The 20239-nt window shown below is 41.7% G+C and overlaps 1 protein-coding gene across 4 annotated transcripts in view; it reads right to left on the bottom strand.

Moving 5' to 3' along the window:
- Positions 1-20239, bottom strand: part of ANO10 (anoctamin 10) — a 102248-nt gene that overhangs the window by 3714 nt on the left and 78295 nt on the right. For 2 of the 4 annotated variants that reach the window (XM_079947297.1, XM_079947298.1), the window contains exon 13: positions 5916-6702. In XM_079947297.1, the coding sequence (XP_079803423.1) occupies positions 6658-6702 (45 nt within the window). In that variant the 3' untranslated portion in view covers positions 5916-6657. Of the gene's footprint in view, positions 1-5330; positions 5468-5915; positions 6703-20239 lie in introns of those variants that run through there. The other 2 variants (XR_013831982.1, XR_013831981.1) reach the window with 2 other exon arrangements.

Raw genomic sequence — 20239 nt, 5'->3', positions numbered from 1 at the left:
GGGAGGTGCTAATTGGATGACTATACTCCGTATACTACCTTCCTTGGAAACAGGGTATGACAGCATTGAATTTGCTAGCAATTCACCCAAGGCTCCAGACGATAGGACTTCACATTTGTTTAGGACGAATGCCACAAAAAAATGAAATAAAAACATAAGATTTATTCATCATTAAAGGTTGGAAATGAAAATTCTTTATAGATAGAAATGGAATAGCAGGAATTTAAAATTTAACTTTTTAAACTCAATCATTCATAAGACAAGCCTGAAGAAAACAGAGCTAATGGACAATATAAAATGACTATCTGACTTGGTCAGGTTGTGGGGGGCACTTAGACAGACGTGGTCAGAAGAGCAACAGATTTGACATCCTGAGATGTCTGCAAGTCCCATCTCTTCCACACACACCCCCGTCCTTATATTTGAAAATAAAAGGGCTGGGTATCGTGGATTAATCAAAGTTTCGTTGATCACAACCTTTTTGAAACCACCTGCCAGTCCAGAGTTAACAGAAACAAATTTACTTTATTAGGAAAGAGCTTGGAAGGATGCTGAGTAGTCTGTTAGCTGCCTCAAACCATACTGCAATTTTCCGCCTTTGGGCTTGCAATCCAGATTTGACTACAGTCCAAAACTACTCTCTGCATACGGGTGAGAACTGCACACAGAGTTTGCGTCTCTCTCTCTCTCTGCTTCCCTGCCCCTGGGTCAAGTCATCTGAAATGGCTTAGAATAAAATATTCAGCGCAGCTTCACCAGCTGAAGAGATGCTGCTTTAAAATGCTTTTTCATAAAATGGCCTCTGGTAAAGGGCGCTTTCCAGGAAAAACTCCAATGAAAGCTCTAGATTCATGTAATTTCTGTCAGTCCCCTTGAAAATTCTATGTGCAGATGAAGGTTGGGGCAAAATAGTTGATATGAATCAGTTCATTAATGCAGTCAACAGACCTCATACACAAACACACAAAATTGCATTCTACAAAACAATACAATTTAATCAAATAATCTATTAGTAATTTGGTATCCTGGCTACTATAACTCTGAATGTTATTTTTCACCACCTTTGAATATAAAGTTTATGACACAAACTAGCTAAATTCGTGTTGAGAGTAATGAAGCCACCAGTGAAAATCAATGTCATGTTTTCCTGGCTGCTAACAGAGATATTTGATGAATTTGTATTCTGTTTCTGTACAGTGTATAATATTTTAATGTGAAGTTTGTGGGCTTAATCAATAAATTGACAGCTAATATTACTGTATCTTATATTTTGCAAGCATGGATATGCTTCTGGCTGCTGCTAAAGATTCCCCCCCTCCCAATCCTGAGGCTGTTTAAAATGCATGAATGAACCCCCCCCCCCAAAAAAAAACCCCACTCCTCAATATTCACTGTTTTGCCTTCTATCAGTGCTAGCTACAATCATGGAGAAGGGTAAAAATGCCATTTTTTTCTCATATCTCTAGGTCATTGGCTTTTTTACTCTGGTCTCCACTTCCTCTTTTCAATGTGACCCCCCCCCCAATTGTTTTAATGAATCCAAGTGGCCGATATACATAAATTTGCATGTATATACAGTGGCATCTCAGTTTTCAAACGTCTCTGTTGATGAACATCTTGGTTTTCGAATGTTGTAAACCCGGAAGTAAATGCTTCGGTTTTCGAACGCGCCTCGGAAGTCTAACATGAAACGTGGCTTCTGTTTTGAGGCTTCCATATTGAGTTTTTGAATGATTCGGAACTCAAACAGTCTTCCAGAACAGATTATGTTCAAAAACTGAGGTACCACTGTATATAAAGGACTGTAACCATTGCTGCTATGGCATTACGATCGCCAGTTCTACCTTGTAACCTGATTACACCAGTGTATGAGAGAGATTGCTCATATACGGTTAGGATTCACTGGGAACTTTAAGCTTAAATATCAACAGTTAACTTGTTTTATACTGCCATCCCAACCATCTCCCCTGCCTTGGTTAAAATAACTAAAGCTCCTCGGAAAACAAAAATCCTATCATTGTAGAACATAACAATACAAAGTTTTGCATTAAGTTGGGTTTTAGATGGAAAAGTGAAATAGTGCAGATTAGGCAGGTGGCCTCGGGGAAAGGAAAAGTCAAAAGGGTTTTCCACTGAAGATGGAATGGGGGTGGTGCCTCAAAATTAGGGGCTGCTTCTCTTCTGCACCCTGAAGATAAAACCAACAACTGAAAGTGAGTATGTGGGGAGGTGTGTGCGCGCGCATGCATTTATCTCAAAATGCAACTGCTGAAGAAAGGGCCAAAACGTACCAGGATTGCAGAGCTCAGAGGAGCTGGAGGCCAGCCAACCAGAAGAGTCTCTGAGGTGTTCTTGCCTGGAGACAGAGTCAGCATCCAAAGTCAGGTCCAGTCCTAGGAGCGGGTGAACAGCAATCCATGTGGTCTAATGGTCCAGGGGTCAGGGAATCCGATGATCTTGGGGTCAAGACGAGCAGGAAGTAGCAAGATCAGGCCAGAAACTCCAAGCATTGTTGCCAGCATCTGACTGCTGCTGGAAGCTCTGCTTAAGAAGGCTGAAGCCAGTTGGTTCTCATCAGTGCCTTCTCATCTGAGTCTTTGAAGGCTGATCAGCTGCAGGTGGAGTCACTCTGCCTTCTCCCCCTTCAGGCTGCTGTTCAGCAGGCAAAGTTGACTCCTGGCCCTTGACACAGGGAAAGGGAGTTTAATCCTTTCCTCTCCTGCTCCTCCCCTGTTGCAGTCCTCCTGAATTTGTCACGGATAGCCAACATGGTTTTGGCGATCTACAGCTGCCTTCATTCCTGATCCTTGGGTATGCTTACTGAAGCTGATGGGATCAACAACTTCTGCAAGGCACCATGTTGACATTCCTTGTGGTAGGTCCATTATGGTTTCGGGAGGAAATCCCATGCTAGTACCTACTAGGAGTTTCTTTTGAATGCAAATAGCTTCAAACTTGTGTTTTCCATCAGGGCTACACAACCGGCAAGGAAAAGGTTAAACTTTCTCTCGGCCCCCCGCCCCCTCCCCCGATAATTATCGCATTGTTAATTATCACATTAATAATTATCACTGCTGTGACTATCTACATTTTCAAAAACATGAAATCCACAGAACTAATTGTGCCTGTGTTCAGATTGTAGAAAATGCAACAAATTGTATTTCTGATGATGCATAACGCTCCACTGAAATGGACCAAGTTGAATTTATGTCAAGGTGATTGATCAGGTTCCCGATTTCCTGTCCATGTGCATTTCTGATAATTGCAGCTTGCGTAATATTATCCTAATGTATTTGCTCCTTTGACCTCTGCTTAAGCTTTAAAGTGGGCATAATATGGATTTGCGCTGCCCTTACGTATTAACTTCTGCTAAATTTGACCTTGGTTTTATCCAGCCCCCTCCAGATGTGCAACTCCAAATCGTGCATTGATTGCAAGGAGAAAATACGGTTTATATTAAGTTTTCGTTTGAAAGCACAAATGTAAAAGTAAAGGGACCCCTGACCATTAGGTCCAGTCGTGACCGACTCTGGGGTTGCGGCGCTCATCTCACTTTATTGGCCAAGGGAGCCGGTGTACAGCTTCCGGGTCATGTGGCCAGCATGACTAAGCCGCTTCTGGCGAACCAGAGCAGCGCACGGAAACACCGTTTACCTTCCCGCTGGAGCGGTACCTATTTATCTACTTGCACTTTGACGTGCTTTCAAACTGCTAGGTTGGCAGGAATGTAGAGGACATTATAAAGGAGGTTTCTCTTTTCCGCACAGTGTTTCATGTCTAAATGTAGTATTATTTGTTTGATACGCACAATTTTACCAGGGAGATAATGCTTCCTGACCAGTGATACAGTGGAGGAGGAATGTGAAGGAACCACAGATCTGGGCCTTTTTTTCATCTGCTCTGGCAAGCAAATGAGGTAGAAATGGGGCTTCCAAGTTTTACTGTTTTTTGTGATGGCAGAGGAAAACAGAATGAGCAAAATAATGACATGGCGGGTAGGCAGTACTTTTCATTGATGGGTTCCTACTTCAAACTATTAGTCTAATGCTCTGTGCTTGCATAGCTTGCTGCTTCACTGGGGGACACTTTTTCATTTATGTACCAATTACATGGCTGCCAAAGTCCCCCATCATCACCAGGGCTGATGTATTAACTGCCAGTCTAGGCAGGTTGTGTTAGTGGATGGGGAAGGGAAGATGCCCTCTCGCCCTTTGCCTTGGGCAGCAAAAGTCTTCAGTGCCTCTTTGCAAGTTGGATTCTTATCTTTTTACCTAATTAAAGCTAGGAGCTGTATTTCAGCTGCCTGTAGATACGTATCTAAAGCTTAATGGGTTCCCAAGTTGGACTCCTGCAGCCAGAAGATTTCAGGGAAGTGAGCCCAAGTCTCCCAAGCTAAAACCCTACTTGCTAACCATTCTACTGCCCCATGTCGGTTTGCTTTTCCGCAGCCTGCCAGCTGATCCTAATAAATTGGGCAGAACACTGCATACATATGGCTGATTTTCTCTCAATAATGATGCAACATAGCTCTCTTGCTGTTTTTAGGAGTGGGGGTGGACGCACACTATGGCGGAATGGCCAGGGGGCATGTTCTGCTGAGCTCTTGCCCTTCAAAGTTTACCAAGAACCATGGTTGAGAAAAGTTGCCTGGCTGTAAAGAAGGGCAATTCTCAAAAACCATGAAAGGCCACTTTCTGTTCTCTCATGGTTGAGTTGCAGAGTTGGAAGGGACCCTGAGGATCATCTAGTCCAAACCCCTGCAAGGCAGGAACACATAGCTGTCCCATATGGGGCTCGAACCTGCAACCTTGCCATTAACATCACCATGCTCTAACCAACTGGATGACTTTGGACTACAATACACTGAATGCTGGAATACAGAATACTGAAATTTATTATTATTATTATTATTATTATTATTATTATTATTAGTGCAACTGCACAGCATGTTAAACACCCTCTTCAACTGGTTTTATTAGGCTCATTTTAACTAGCAGTACAAGTGAGGCAAAGCCTAGAGGTCAACAGAAGTGCCTGAATGGTGGAAGTGTGACCATTTAGTTTGGCTCAGCTGGCAGATAGTTAGTTTCATTTAACTACTCTAAAAGTGGCCTCAGGCTTGCTGGTCATCCTATGTTTTGTCAGAACACCAGATGGCAAAAGCAGATTTTCTTGCTGGAAATACTGGGCTGTGTATTTTATAAAATACTTTTTATTGTTTATAGCTGCTTTTGTTATGTTGCAGCTATGCATTTGTTTTACGTTGTAAGCCTCCCTGAGCATGGTAAAAAGGAGGCATACAAATAAAATTATGTATGTCTGTAGAAATTTTGGTTGCATCTGTCTGTTTAATTAAAGCTGAACACCTGATGAAGGCACCTAGGTTATTATGGAGGGGCAGACGCCACCATGCTCCTGGCTGAAAGTAACAAAAGGTATGACTATAACACTTTGTGGTTCAATGCATCTGCAAAACAAAAGAGATTGAGCTATCAAAATGATTTCCCAACTGCTGTTTAGTTGGGAAGCCCAGTAAACAAGCCTTGTGACTACTCCATTGTAAAACAATAAACAAGCCCTGAACCCAGACAATTTACTTCTGTCTGGGTTGTGACCGCAGTGCTAGGAGAAAGTTGGCGTGCATGCTGGACTTTGATCTGCACCATTGTTAATACCAGATGTTACTATATAAGAAGTCCAACAGTCTTAGTAGCTACAGTATTGAACTAGAGTCTTATCTAGACTTCAAAAGGTTTTCCAGAGAAGGAAGTTTCGCCTCTAGGGCAGGCCACACCTACACACTAGAAAACAATCGCTGGCCTCATGCCATGTCAATGTGAGGATCTTGGGTTAAAAGTTCTCAAAATTGAAAGCCTGAAAGCCACAAAGAAAGATCTTGGTACACACAGGAAAAATTAGATGCACAATGATTAGATATTTTTAATGGCTCTCCTGCTGGTCAGATAAAACCATTGTATAATACATCCTATATCTCATGACCCAGCAAAATGGAAGTGAATGATGAGCAGAAAGAATATACAAGCAGGGTTAAATTTGTACATCTCAGTGAGGATGCATCACTTTGAGTGAGCTTTGCTGCATGCTGAATTCTTCCCTGCCCAGCTCCTTAAAATTAATAACTTGACAAGGCACAGGTTTTAAGCTTAAAATATTGTAATACTCAGTCTCATACATTTTACAGTACACATTTTTTTTTCTTTAAAAAGATCCAAAACCTTGGGCTGGATTGGTCCTATAGGACAGATTTATACATCACATTTTACAGTAAACAAGACTTGGATTAATTCCTTCATAAATGCAGGGAACCATCTAATAAGCCGCTTACAGAAAATAATGATGACTAGATATTCTAGCAGAAGGATGCAATTGCTCAACTGCTTTGGGGGATATGAAGCTGTGCATTAAGTACTGCTGCCTCACATTGGTGCTATTTAGATGGTAAACCAGAGCTGGCACAGGCAGCGTATGCGGAGGGGGAAAATAAATAATCATATTCTTTCAATGAGACTTTTAGTGGTGAATAAGGATAGGTAATGCTATATTATGGAGTGCTAGAATGTAGTACAAATACCATGCATGTCTTGCTGTTAATTCTCGTGTAGTCTATAGCCTTCCACAGCTGCTCAGTTTAGCATCCTAGTTTGCTTGTTCTTTCAGGGACTCTGCCACCAACTTCATTTGCTGAAAGAAAAAAGGCAGAAAAATGAGGGAAGTTAAGCAAACACAGTGGGCCTGAAGGTTTGAATGAACCCCATCCAGTTGATCAATTCAAAGTGTTGTGATGACCTTTAAAGCCCTAAACAGCCTCAGTCCTGTATACCTGAAGGAGCGTCTCCACCCCCGTCATTCAGCCCAGACACTAAGATCCAGCTCTGAGGGCCTTCTGGAAGTTCCCTTACCGTGAAAAGTGAGGTTACAAGGAGGTTATTTGCAATGGAGTTAGGAAATGTATGCAACATTGAGCAGCAAGTAAGGAAGGGAACAGAAACATCAATGTAGCAGGATGGGAGATCAACTTTTAAATTTGTATTAAATTTGAAATAATTTGATGTTAATTTGTTAAATTTTTTGAAAAGCAATAAAAATTAACTGGGAAAGGAAGGAAGGAAGGAAGGAAGGAAGGAAGGAAGGAAGGAAGGAAGGAAGAAGTGCACCGAGTCTGATATGGGATTTTATATATTGAAAACCACCACCAAATTATGGAACCACAGAACTGTTTTGTCATGCTTGTTGCTGGAAAGGAGAGTTCTGTGCTGTGCTTCTAAAATGGCAAGGAAAGTCTTTTGGGCAGAAGGAAGGGCCATGGCTCCAGCAAACCACTGGACGCATTCTGTGTATCTTTTAAATGTAAAATATATTCAAAACGACAAAACGATGAAGCTACACTTCCAGATCAACTATTAGCAAGTTTAATTCTGTTCCTGTTGCACAATGTTGTGCGGTCCCTGTAACAGAAATCTCCAGAGCTGAATGATGGCATTCAAATTCTCCTTTAGGCAGCTTTGCTGCTCCATTTAGTTAGCCCTTAAAAAAGAAGAAGCCACTGCTACATTAATTAATAGTAAAACTATCAGAAGAAGGCAGAATACAAAATACTATTGAATTCATGACCCATCAGACTTGGACTAAATCGTTTATCCCGAAGCAATTTGCTCAAGTTATTGTGCTGCAATTTATGGCAAATGTAGAATCAGAAGAGGTATTCTGTTCTGCTGTGCTCACTATATACAGCACAAATCTTGGAAACTGCGTAAACTGTTTTATGATTCTTCATTTATTAAACAAATGAATTTTGTAAATAATTGACTATAAAAATCTTCAAAGCTGATAACAAAAGATAAAGCAGCAAAATCAAGAAAAATTCACATCTATACTTTAAAACGTACAAAAGTTAAAATACCAAAACAGATGAACATCACCTCAACCTTCTAAGTGTCTAAATAAGAATGTTTTCAGTGGGCACCAGAAAGAATACAGTGAAGGTGCCAGCTTGATCTCAAAAGATGGGGAGTTCCAAAGTTTAGACGCTGCCACACTAAACAGAGTTCTTACAAATGCGGAAAAGGTATTTTAAGTGGCATCTGTCGTAGTGCCAATTCTGCCAATCAAAGTGGCTGAATGGGCACACATGTGGTAAAGGTGATATCGTAGGCTATATTGTTATTTTTTGATGGATGAGCAGTCCTTTTGTATGGTTTATTTATTTATTTATTTATCCATTCATTCATTCTTTTCAAATTTATACATTTCATTAGTTTTACAATCAATTTCAAAATTTGACTTCCTTCCCCCTCATTCTGCGGTTCCTTACATTTATTATTTAATATCTTCTGCATATTCAAATTCATTTCACTTGCTCATTTAATTATCTACTGTAAATATATACTCTTACAAAACTGCAGGTTATTACAATAACCCTGCTAATGTTTTTATCTGTTCGCAATTTATCTGTAAATATTCAATAAACCATTTCCATTCTTTTACAAAAAGTTTGTTATCTTGATTTCTTATTCTTCCGGTAAGCTGGAAAATCACGTTTATTTTTGTATACTTCCACTTTATTTATATTTGAATTTCTTTCTCCTATTTTTTTTCTAACTGCAAAGTCTTTGATCGGATCCTCAAAACTAATATTACGTAATGCATCTGCTTATATACAATACTTAGTCGAGATAAGGCATCCTGCCTGTCCTGCTCTGTTGGGATTTTTAATATACTTCAGCTGAGAAAATGAATACTCGGCCGAGCCATTTGTGACCGTTAATGTTAAAAATCCAGCAACGGGAATTTTCTGTGGTGTTCCCGTCCCCTCGATGCCCTAAGCATACTGTATGCTCCTTTTGCATATTTTCCCAGCCCTGGTGGTGGTCATCATCCCCTTCTGCAGCAAAGCATTACCCACCCCCTAGACCAGCGGTTCTCAACTGTGGGTCCCCAGATGTTGTTGGACTACAACTCCCATCATCCCTAGCTAGCAAGGCCAGAGCTCAGGGATGATGGGAGTTGTAGTCCAACAACATCTGGGGACCCACAGGTTGAGAACCGCTGCCCTAGACCAACCCAGCGAATCCTCTTTGACTAGTTTCTACAAGGTAGAATGGCCCAAGATCAAAAAGGCACATGAACCTCACCCTGAAAGTACTCTGGCCACATCCTCAGGCCACAAGTGAAACTGATCCCTGAAGCGCTGAACACTCGGTGCTCCAAGGACCCTTCTCTGACCTGCTTCGCATATGGTGTCAAATTTGATGTGGGCAACTTTGGCCCCAAAGAGCTTTGCAAACATTTCACAGCATGCCACCGAGTGGTCAGATGGGAACACTCTGGCAGTGAAAACAACCAGACCTTTGACTGCTCAAAGAGAGCTCCACTTTGAGCTTTGCCGAGAGGATTCAATGGCAGTAAACAAGATAGATCCTTGAGAAGAGCAAAAAAAGCGCCAAAGCTGTACTCCCTTTCCCCAACAATCCAAGTAAAACTCGTAAGCATCACACTCTCAAAAGAAGCACTTTCTATGGTAATGAGAAGTGACCTTAAAAATGCTACAATAGAGATGCTAACAAAAAAGGGGGGGTATTCCTTGCTTAAAAGCCTGAGATAAATCACACAAAGGTAATAGCACTTGATAAAAACTGTATTCAAAGAATGAATGGGGAAGTAATCTGGTTTACATATCAAAACTAGGAGCGGTTTCGGATATCTGGGGGTGGTGTAGCAGTTAGAGAGTATTGAATTAGGACCGGGAGATGCAGGTTCAGCTGTGCAGCTCCAGATATGAGTTTGGGACCACCATACAGGGGGGTTATGAGGATAAAATGAGGGAGGGGAGACACCGCCTACACTGCCTTGAGTTCCTTGGTGGATCTAAGTCAGGATCTAAGAGTAAATCCTATATACAAATTGGCTGGCATTCATCGGTCTTGAGACACAATGAAGTGCACCTCCAGGAGTGAAATCAAACCGCTGGAGAATCACGGCGCCTGCTGTGGCTGCAAAGATCGTTAACTCGTAAGTGCTGCCTCCTGCGTTGTTTTTGCTGCATTAGCAGCACCAAAGTGACCTCTCCTGGGTGCAAGCCTGGGCAGTGTGTCTGAAGGTCCTGGGTTGCCCAGACGACAATATCCACTGCTCAGCCTCACTGAGGTGGTCTAAAGGAAAGCAGAGCAACATATTTGGCGCTAGCTTAGCTGCAGGAGTTGTTGGAAGGAGGCATACAAGGCGATAGCCAACCATCTTAGGGACTCCACTCCAAATTTCTGCAGGGTTTGCTCCTTAGCCCTTTCTTCTCCCAAAGAATAGAATGTATACTAATAGTGAAGCTCATTCTCCTGAAAGTGGTTCCTTAACTGGCCAAAATGAAACCACCCACAAGGGAGAAGTGGCTTGGTAGAACCACAGGATTTGCAGAAGCAGGGTGGGGGATGTTTAGAAAGAAGCGGAATATCCTCAATAGTTGGCAGGTTGTGTTTTTCTTTTGTTGGGTGGCAAATGGAACACTAGATGGAAGGGGGATGTATCCTGACCAGGAGTGCTCTACCCTGCCACTTTTTGTTATAGGTCCTACTTGGTGGTATTTAGCTCATCAAAATACCACTCATGCAAAATCTACTAGATCAGTGGTGTGCAAAGTGGGTGGTACCATCCCCTGTGGGGGGGGGATTACCTAGAGGGGCGCTAAGAAGCAAGGAGGTGACTGGGGAGAGGTGGGGCTGGAGGTGTAAATGACTACTTTGAAAAGCTGGTATCACTGCATCAAGTTCATCAATTTTGTGGAACTAAACTAGTTTTCATTGGCTTCAGAATAAATGTGCAATTAATGGTTATTGATATCTTCCTTAGTGGGTTGTTCAAACAGATATTCTGAACAATCCACTTTGTAAAGCAGGGGGCAGTTTACGAAACCAAGGTACAGTGAACCCCCCAAAAAACATTTGGAAACTACTGTAACAACAACAACAACAACAATTTATTTATACTCTGCCCATCTGGGCAGCTCCCAACAGAATATTAATAATAATAATAATAATAATAATAATAATAATAATAATAAAAGTGATAAAAGATCAAACATTAAAAACTTCCCTAAACAGGGCTGCCTTCAGATGTCTTCTAAAAGTCAGATAGTTGTTTATTTCTTTGACATCTGATGGGAGGGCGTTCCACAGGGCGGGCGCCACCACCAAGAAGGCCCTCTGCCTGGTTCCCTGTAGCTTCACTTCTCGCAGTGAGGGAACCTCCAGAAGGCCCTCGGAGCTGGACCTCAGTTTCTGGGCTTATGTAACCATAAGTTATGTATGGTGCTGTCTTACACTGCATTCGTCTATCTTGGGACAATCTATTGCAACTGGTAGCTGCTCTCCTCCAGGCTCTCAGCTCTTTCCCACTTCACTGCAAGACAATAATGCTTAAATTGGTGGTACCTGGATTCTTCTGTGCGTGTGCCCTAGTCTTCCCCCCTTCCTATAAAGATCAGGAAGATGTCTATTACCATGCGGATGCGAAGCAAACAGTCTTCCTTGCTGTTTTCAACAGCGGGAAGCTTCGCCATGACATCCCCTCTCCCCGCCCCAAGACAATCTAGCATTAGCAAAATGTGGGCCGGCGAGTTAATACGCTGTGGAAGGCAAGGCCGCTTGCTGTGAATATGGCACATCCCAATTGACAGACGACCCCACAGCAAAAGGTGCTGGAAGGCAGATGGCATTTCCTGAGCAATGGCTCCTCGCACAACGGCACGCCACTCAAGAGCTGATAGAAATCACAGGCCCCGGTCTATGCCTGAATGTAATTAAATCTCATTTAATGGTGGGGTTTCATCTGTGAATAGGACAATCGAAGAAAATTAATTCCGGAAGACTAGCTGTGTCAGGCTGCAAGGTGCCAGGCTTTTTCATCCTTCTTTTTGGCTGTTACTGAATAACTGACTTATGGTGGGAAAGGGAAAAACAAGTTACTTAGGATGTTCCAAGCTCTAAGGAGTTTGTCTGCTGTGCCTTTTCATGCAGCGCCTCGAGGAGGATTTGTCTGTGATAATAAAATCTTTTTTAAAACCGAGAGCTTAGTTTATCCTCCAGACTTCTGACGTTACTACCTGCATATTGACAAAGCCCATTATACAAAAAGGTCTTGACTTAGTCTACTACAGCTGTAAGTGTGGAAAGAAGAAAGGCATTCAATTCCCTTCACTAAAGCAATTCCCTTTCTACTAAAATTCTGGCTATCGTGGCTTAGGATGGAGCAGCCATTCACAGCTCGACAGTGAAGATATCTCAGCCAAAAATATTTTAAAAATTATATTTACTCATAGCATAATGGAAGCAAGTTAAGTGCTTCCAATACCATTGAGTTCAACGTGCTGAAATCTCTTTCACTGAAGTCAGCAGGACTTCCAAGTGCTTTATGCTGGATATTTTCTTTAAATATGTTTTTCCCTTGCCTCTCAGCCTCTAGCAGATTAAAACAAATTTAAGACAAACATAATACAGGGCCAAACAAGATGAGATGCCATTCACTCAGGTCCATGAATGAGTTTTTAAAATAAAACGGAAGGCCTGGGGGCCCAGTGAAGGCCTTGGCATGGGGTCCCCACTATGATCGCAAGACGGATTTGTCCCCATGCTTGCTATTTGCATTGGGGAGATATTTACTTTTACACATTCATGAAACTGCTAATTACATGAATGCTGTTGAACCTCAGTATAGCAGAACATTAGCAAAAGACAATCCAATTCCACAGCAATAACCTCACTCCTTAAAAAGCATACTAGTTCAATCTCCTTGCAGAGCTCGGCAACTAATTATTATTTTACTTTTTCGGTTGCATGGACAACTTTCCCTTGCAATGAATGCACATAGATATATGCTCAAATGGGAAACTTCCAGTTTCTGCAAGCTGTTACTTCTGAAAATGTGCTACATATTTAACTGTTGTTACCTACCCTGGGATCTTAGGGTGAAGGGTGGGTATAAAACCCCAATAAATAAATGAAAGGAGAAAGTGAATAAGGGCTGAAATTGCCAAACTTTCTACCAACAAAGATTCTGCACTGAGTTTACTGGACCATACTAAGGGAAGCATATGCAACACTGTGTCTAAAACGCCTGAATACAATATTTAAGAGCTGTAGAAATAATTATCAGGCAGTACAGGAAAAAACCATGTGTGTGTGTGTGTGTGTGTGTGTGTGAGAGAGAGAGAGAGAGAGAGAGAGAGAGAGAGAGATATGAAATCATACAGACTCCACTATTATGCAAGCCAATTTAATCCTGAAAAAAATATATATTCTGAAACCCATGATGATGGAACACATGTTAGAAAAAGAAGTTAGAAAATATGGAAAGCTTGGTTCTTTGGTTCGTCGTATTCCTTCAATGTGGTTTGTTTGTTCCTCTGAAATCCCAGCTCTGTCTTTTTAATACGGTTTGTTATGGTTCACCCTAAGTGGCCAGGAGATTTTGTTGTTGAAGTGCTAAAAGAATGTTCTGTTAGGAATCACTGTAAGACAACTGCACTCTGGAACATGTCATTTTAGCTCACTCCTTCTATATATGCTTTAAACATTTGGCTACAGCCCAAGAGAGGGCCACTGCATGCATTCAAGCAAAAGTCATGTACACAATGAGGTGGCAGAACAATGGCTTTTGCCTTCTTCCTGGCAGCAACTTGCAGCAATTAACACTCAACGCACACCCTCACCAACGGAAAGTACTTTGGCAAGCTGGCCTGGGAGCAAGTTCCTGCAGCCAGAAAAGCAAAGCAAAAACCCTTTTATACCTACCCACTAAAATCTAGTGCATGCGGACTTTTGTGTGTGACCAAAAACATTTTGTAAAACAGGACAGCAACATATAGGCCAATGTAATATTGCATTTGGTGACGTGCCTTTAAACGATTAAGATTAATTAAACATTATCAGTTCATTCAATCCTCTAGCCATGTAGGGGACTAATGTTTTTTTTCTCTTTGTTAAAGGCAAATGTCTGCAGTCTGAAAAAATCTTTGAACATTTTTTGCTCTCTGCTCGGACATATCTGCTTATCAGGAGATTCCAACTTGTTCTTTTGCAGGCATGTCTAGCTATTCTGGTTAGACATTGCTGTGTATGGCAATATTTCCATTCGTTTTTGTGGAGGGGGGGATTTCTCATAATGAAAAATAGAGTTCCATAAAATGAAGAGTGGTTAAAAAAACCCCTCTCAAAATATTTTGATGGGAACATAATGAAACACAGAGGAAAGCAAGAATCAGACAGGGGAGTGGGTCCGTCAGTGGAGAAAACACACACTAACCACAGCCTGCTCCTGTGATAAACTTGAGAAAAAAGATTCACAGTTCATAAAAATATACCTCTCAGAGGAGCATGAAGAATAATATCTGCCATGGCAACCAACCAGGACCATCTTCTGGCACTCTCTGAATGAGCATTTATGAGCAGATTAATTCGATGCATGCACTGATGAAAGGACTCCTGAGATCTATAACTGTCTGCCACATATTACACTTACTGTGCAACTGGCTGTTTAGAACAGATTGCACAATATCCATATTGACCCAGCACTTTCACAGCACATTTATATGAAACAGATTAAGCACACATGCCATTCTGAACCACCCTTTTTAATAGGTGTTTCACAAACAGCACGGTACTGCTCTGTGGTCTTTATTTTAAAACAAATCGAGAGCTAGAAGCCAACCGAGATTGGTTGGCAATGGCTTGGGAATTTCAAAACATTGTCTATAAAAAGTCATGAATGATCATCTGTCAGACAATAATATTAACCCACCCGCCCCACACACAGAAAAAATGTAGCTGTATCTATGGCACTGCTATAATCTGATTGATGGTTGGCAATGTGGTCGTATTTCAAAGGCATAATCAGACCAAAACACTTTGTCAATAATTATGTCTCCCAGAATACAACAGTATTTCTTTTTAAAGAAAGACTGCATCGTATGAGCACCCAGCACACAGGAATAGGTAGAGATATAAACATTCTGGAAATTTTGAAGCCATAAACATTTGTCGTTATTATTCTTCTCCGCAATCCAACAGTGTGCCCGTTATTCAATTCATTTCAACAGATGTAAGTGCACCTTAACTTAGTACTGGATTGGGGCCTATGTGTGCATAAAGGATTTTGGAGAAATCGTTACAGGAAATATATAAATGTAGGCATTATTTAACTATTGTAAGAATATGAATTGTCCTACATATAGCCAAGGCTAGTGCCATATACAGTTGTGTGCTTAGAGAACAAAATATGGTCTTTATTTTCCATTCTAGCAATACAATGCAAGAATCTGGGCTAAAACAGGCTGGCATCTAAGCAGAGATTTTTGCTTGTTGACAAATACAAAAGATATATACAGTGGACCGTCGGGTTACGTTACCTTCGGGTTGCGAACACAGCAAACCCGGAAGTGTATACTAGCAGCCCACAATCATTTTGAAGTTAAAAGATGAAAAGGTAAAGGACCCCTGGACGGTTAAGTCCAGTCAAAGGCAGCTATGGGGTTGCGGCGCTCATCTCACTTTCAGGCCAAAGGAGCTGGCATTTGTCCACAGAAAGCTTTCCGGGTCATGTGGCTGGTATGACTAAACCACTTCTGGCACAACGGGACACCGTGATGGAAACTAGAGCGCACGGAAACTCTGTTTACCTTCCCGCCATGGTGGTACCTATTTATCTACTTGCACTGGCATGCTTTTGAACTGCTAGGTTGGCAGGAGTTGGGATAGAGCAACGGGAACTCACCCCGTTGCGGGAATTTGAACCGCCGACCTTCTCATTGGCAAGCATTGTAACTTGAAGCCATTGGTTTGAGTCTTACCCTCCAGAGCAGGAGAAATCAAGATATACGTAACACTAAACAGTGGGCTGAGTAAAAATTGGCATGTCTGTCACGTCCCCATTCTTACTTGGTCCCCATCCTTGCTGACTAGAGGAGTCAAGGAAGCCCAAGTGATCCATGACAGAAGTGTATGTCACAGGGCTACAGCATTCTTTATGGCAGCCTTGGATCCAAATTTAACTTCACCTCGGAAATATTCATGGCCATGTTCAAGTTTATAGGGAAAGCAAATAAAAATGCAACTATGCAGCTTCTGAGGACAAACCCCGGAAAGTGATGAACAGATAAGGAGTAAACAGAATGGCACATCAAGTTGATGAATTATGCCGAAATGGCTAAAATGACCGGAAGAATCAGAAATCAGGACGACCAAAATTTTAAGAAGAAATGGGGAAAATTTATAACTTATCTTAAAGACCATAGTAAACAGTTAACATTTTAAGTAGGATTGCAATATCACTTGTAGTTTAATGGTGAATTTTGGCTACAATGGAGAGGTAAAAGATTTGGATTACAAAAGATGCAGGAGAAAATGATTTTAAAAAAGGATCCACCAAAGAGAGGAGGGAAGTCCAAGGGATTCCTTGGAATCTTGTTTTTATGTTATATGTTGAATATGTGACTGTAAAATTTTAATCTGAAAAACCAAATATATATACTGTATATATGAAGTAAACAGCAGGCAGCAAGGAAACACGTTGTAAAGCAACACCAACAGCAAAACCATGCGGATGGAGACTAAATATAATCGGAAAATAATCTTCCTTGCAGCCCTGCCAAATCTGAAATGTGTCATTTTAAATATCTACTTTATGGCACATACTGCCTATCCTGATCCTTGCTAATCCAAATCACAGGTTGGGCACTTGCAAGATTAGTGGGAATGACTGGTCAGCATCCGTCTGTCTCGGGAGTAAACACAGGCCAAAAGCTCAAGGGAAATTTCTGCCCGGCCAAAACCGAACATTATATATACTCATAAGAACCTCTGACACTTGCAACGTGTGCTGATTGAATAACAACAGTGCCTAAAACCCAAATAAATGTGTTTTGCTTAAAAGCCCTGCACTTAAGCCACACAAAAGAAGAACTAGGCCACAGAAGCCTTGCTTAACTATTATGCAACACAGCGGGAACATAGTGAGCACATTATAACACACAAGGGAATATTGAATTGGTTGAAGGAAGTACCATGTGACAAAGATTCAAAAATCACAACACTCCAATAGAAATCAAGCAGCACTGACCACTTTACTCTGAATAAATTCTGGACTCTATTTTCACACCAGAGATTTCAGCTTTGACTGAAGTTTCACGTTGCAGCAGCCCACTGCCTGCTCAAAGCCTTTTGTAGTTAAGATAATTTTCTGAATGGCCCTAAAATGTTAAATATAGTAACGCACTCTCAGAAGGCAATCTTACCATTTAAGCACCCTCCAACATCTCAAGACGACAGCAGATTGTTGCCTTGGCAACCCAGAGCCTGTTCAACACTAACCTGGAGAGTCAACATGGACCACTTGAAGAACCACATACAAAGGTATAAATTTCTTATTCTGTGCAATGACAGGCATCCCGATGTCACGGTCAAAGAAATTAAAAAGGAAGTGGTGATCCTTTTATATGTATTGAATTTGACAGTGGTAAGTATTGTTAATTGTATTATTCTGCCCCAGAGAGCATTCATACAGAAGCTTTCCGCTCATAATAGAGTCGACTCCATTTTTTAAAGAATCACTCCTGCAAAGATCTCATAACACGTTCACCATCACCTAGCAAAGAATTGGGGAGGGGGGGATGAATAGAGCAACTGGCATGGACAATTTGGCTTTTTCTGTACTACAGCCACCCAGGTCTCCAGGTTAGGCCTGATGCTGCACAGTTTTGTAATAAACTGTTAAAGGATGTAGTCTGCTTATATGCAACACTTGCACAAAGAGGAATCATAATCTTTGATCTTCTCAGGTCATTTTCACTCCCTCTCAGATGTAACTTGACTATTTGTATATTCATTGACAAATTACTGTACTGCTAGAGAAATCCTCCTGGGAGTTGACCCATGCCTAATAATAATAATAATTTTATTATTTATACCCCACCCATCTGACTGGGTTTCCTCAGGCACTCTTGTTTGTTGCTTAAATCTGTAAATGACAGGATTGGGTAATTAATTAACTAATTAATTAGACCCCGCCGATCTGGCTGGGTTTCCCCAGCCACTCTGGGCTGCTTCCAACAGAATACTAAAAACATGATAAAACATCAAACATTAAAAACTTTCCTAAACAGGGCTGCCTTCAGATGTCTTCTCAAAGTCAGATAGTTCTTTATTTCCTTGACATCTGACAGAAGGGTGTTTCACAGGGTGGGCGCCACCACCGAGAAGGCCTTCTGCCTGGTTCCCTGTAACCTCACTTCTCGCAGGGAGGGAACTGCCAGAAGGTCCTCAGCGCTGGACCTCAGTGTCTGGGCTGAACGATGGGGGTGGAGACACTCCTTCAGGTCTACTGGGCCAAGGCCATTTAGGGCTTTAAAGGTCAGCACCAACACTTTGAATTGTGCACGGAAATGTACTGGGAGCTAATGTAGGTCTTTCAGGACCGGTGTTATATGGAGTGGGAAAAGGGGACTCCTCATGCAACAGGGGCAAGACTGGTACTGAGGTTAAAAAAAGGGAGTATGGTGCTTCTGGCTCCTAGCACCATTACAATTGATAATCATACCAGTAGTTAAAAAATTCAAAGCAAGTTTTCCAGATTTTAAAGAGGCAAAAAGAAAACGTGCAACATATGGATTCTAGGTAGGAAAGATTTCCTTAATGATTTATAGTTTGTTTATTTATTTATAGTTCAGTGAATGTATAAATCAGTATCTCTTCCCCTCTAAAATAGGCTTCCAAGGGGATTTACGCAGAATATCACTTTAGACAACTGAGTTCCCAAATCTTTTCTGTTGCAAAGTGGTGTTGGCGTTGAGCAATTTTTAAGCAAAGTGGTGCTGTGCTGGAAGTTTGTACTTAACCCTTCTCATTTTTTTGCAAATACAACACCAGACCATCCAGACCATTTTAGCCCTACCAAGCACCCCAGGTTTCAAAGCAACTCCATCCTTCTGGTGGAAAGTTCATTGTGGTACGGAATGAATAATGGCTGGACCTTATTGTTGCTACTTGCCTTAACTATAGGAGTATTCCAATGCCCCTGAAATAAACTCTTATTCAGAAAACAAAGAGATGCTGGGAAAATTTAGCCACAAATATTTGAATAGCTGACATATGAAGGTAGATGCATGCATCCCTAAATGAGGGACGCGGGTGGCGCTGTGGGTAAAACCTCAGCGCCTAGGGCTTGCCGATCGCATGGTCGGCGGTTCGAATCCCCGTGGCGGGGTGAGCTCCCGTCGTTCGGTCCCAGCTCCTGCCCACCTAGCAGTTCGAAAGCACCTTAAATGCAAGTAGATAAATAGGTATCGCTTTATAGTGGGAAGGTAAACGGCGTTCCGTGTGCTGCTCTGGTGCCGGTTCGCCGGAGCAGCTTCGTCACGCTGGCCACGTGACCCGGAAGTGTCTGCGGACAGCGCTGGCTCCTGGCCTCTAGAGTGAGATGAGCGCACAACCCTAGAGTCTGTCAAGACTGGCCCGTACGGGCAGGGGTACCTTTACCTTTATCCCTAAATACAATTTTCACCGATATCAATTTGAGAGAGAAGTTAGTTCTTGCAGGTATTGTCTTCAACATGACAGGCCTAAGTACAGTGTGAACTTGACATCAACCCAAGATCAGTGAAAGCAAATACTAGGTACAAGTTAGAAAGGTGCCCTAAATTCACAGCTTTCCTTTGACTAGCCCCTCCATTTTCATTTAGAGAAGGTTTCGCCATTTGCTTTTGTTTGCCTTAAGGCTTTCCTACAAAAAGCGGTACATTCTCTTCCCAGTCCAAGAAAGTCCTTGAGAACCAAGCTTTTGTGAGTGTTGTAGATGAAATGTGGGGTATAATGAGGGCAAATTAAATGCAGTTTAAAGCAGTTGGCGGGCCTAAGATTGTGTCCAAATAAAGAATATTGTTGATGAAAGCAGGACACAGTTCATTCTTTATGTGCTTGTAACCTAATTCAATCAATTTAAATGAATTGCTTCGTGTGAAGGGGTATTTCTAAGACAGATTCTGTGATTTACTTCAATAATTCCAGTATTTACCTAAAGTAGCATGCTACAGTGGCATAATAAATGAGGGTTTTCAAAACACTGCTCCCCACTTTAACAGATTTGAACATGGAGCAGTTGCTAAGGTAGTCCTCTGCCCTGATTTTAGGGTTGGGAGACAATTTTGATGCAATTTGCATTTCAATCTGAACCAACCAAACCT

Source organism: Podarcis cretensis (assembly GCF_951804945.1).
Source record: "Podarcis cretensis genome assembly, chromosome: 12".
NCBI classification, from domain to species: Eukaryota; Metazoa; Chordata; class Lepidosauria; order Squamata; family Lacertidae; genus Podarcis; species Podarcis cretensis.
The sequence above is the reverse complement of the archived record's forward strand: the minus strand, read 5'-3'. Positions and strand labels throughout refer to the sequence as shown.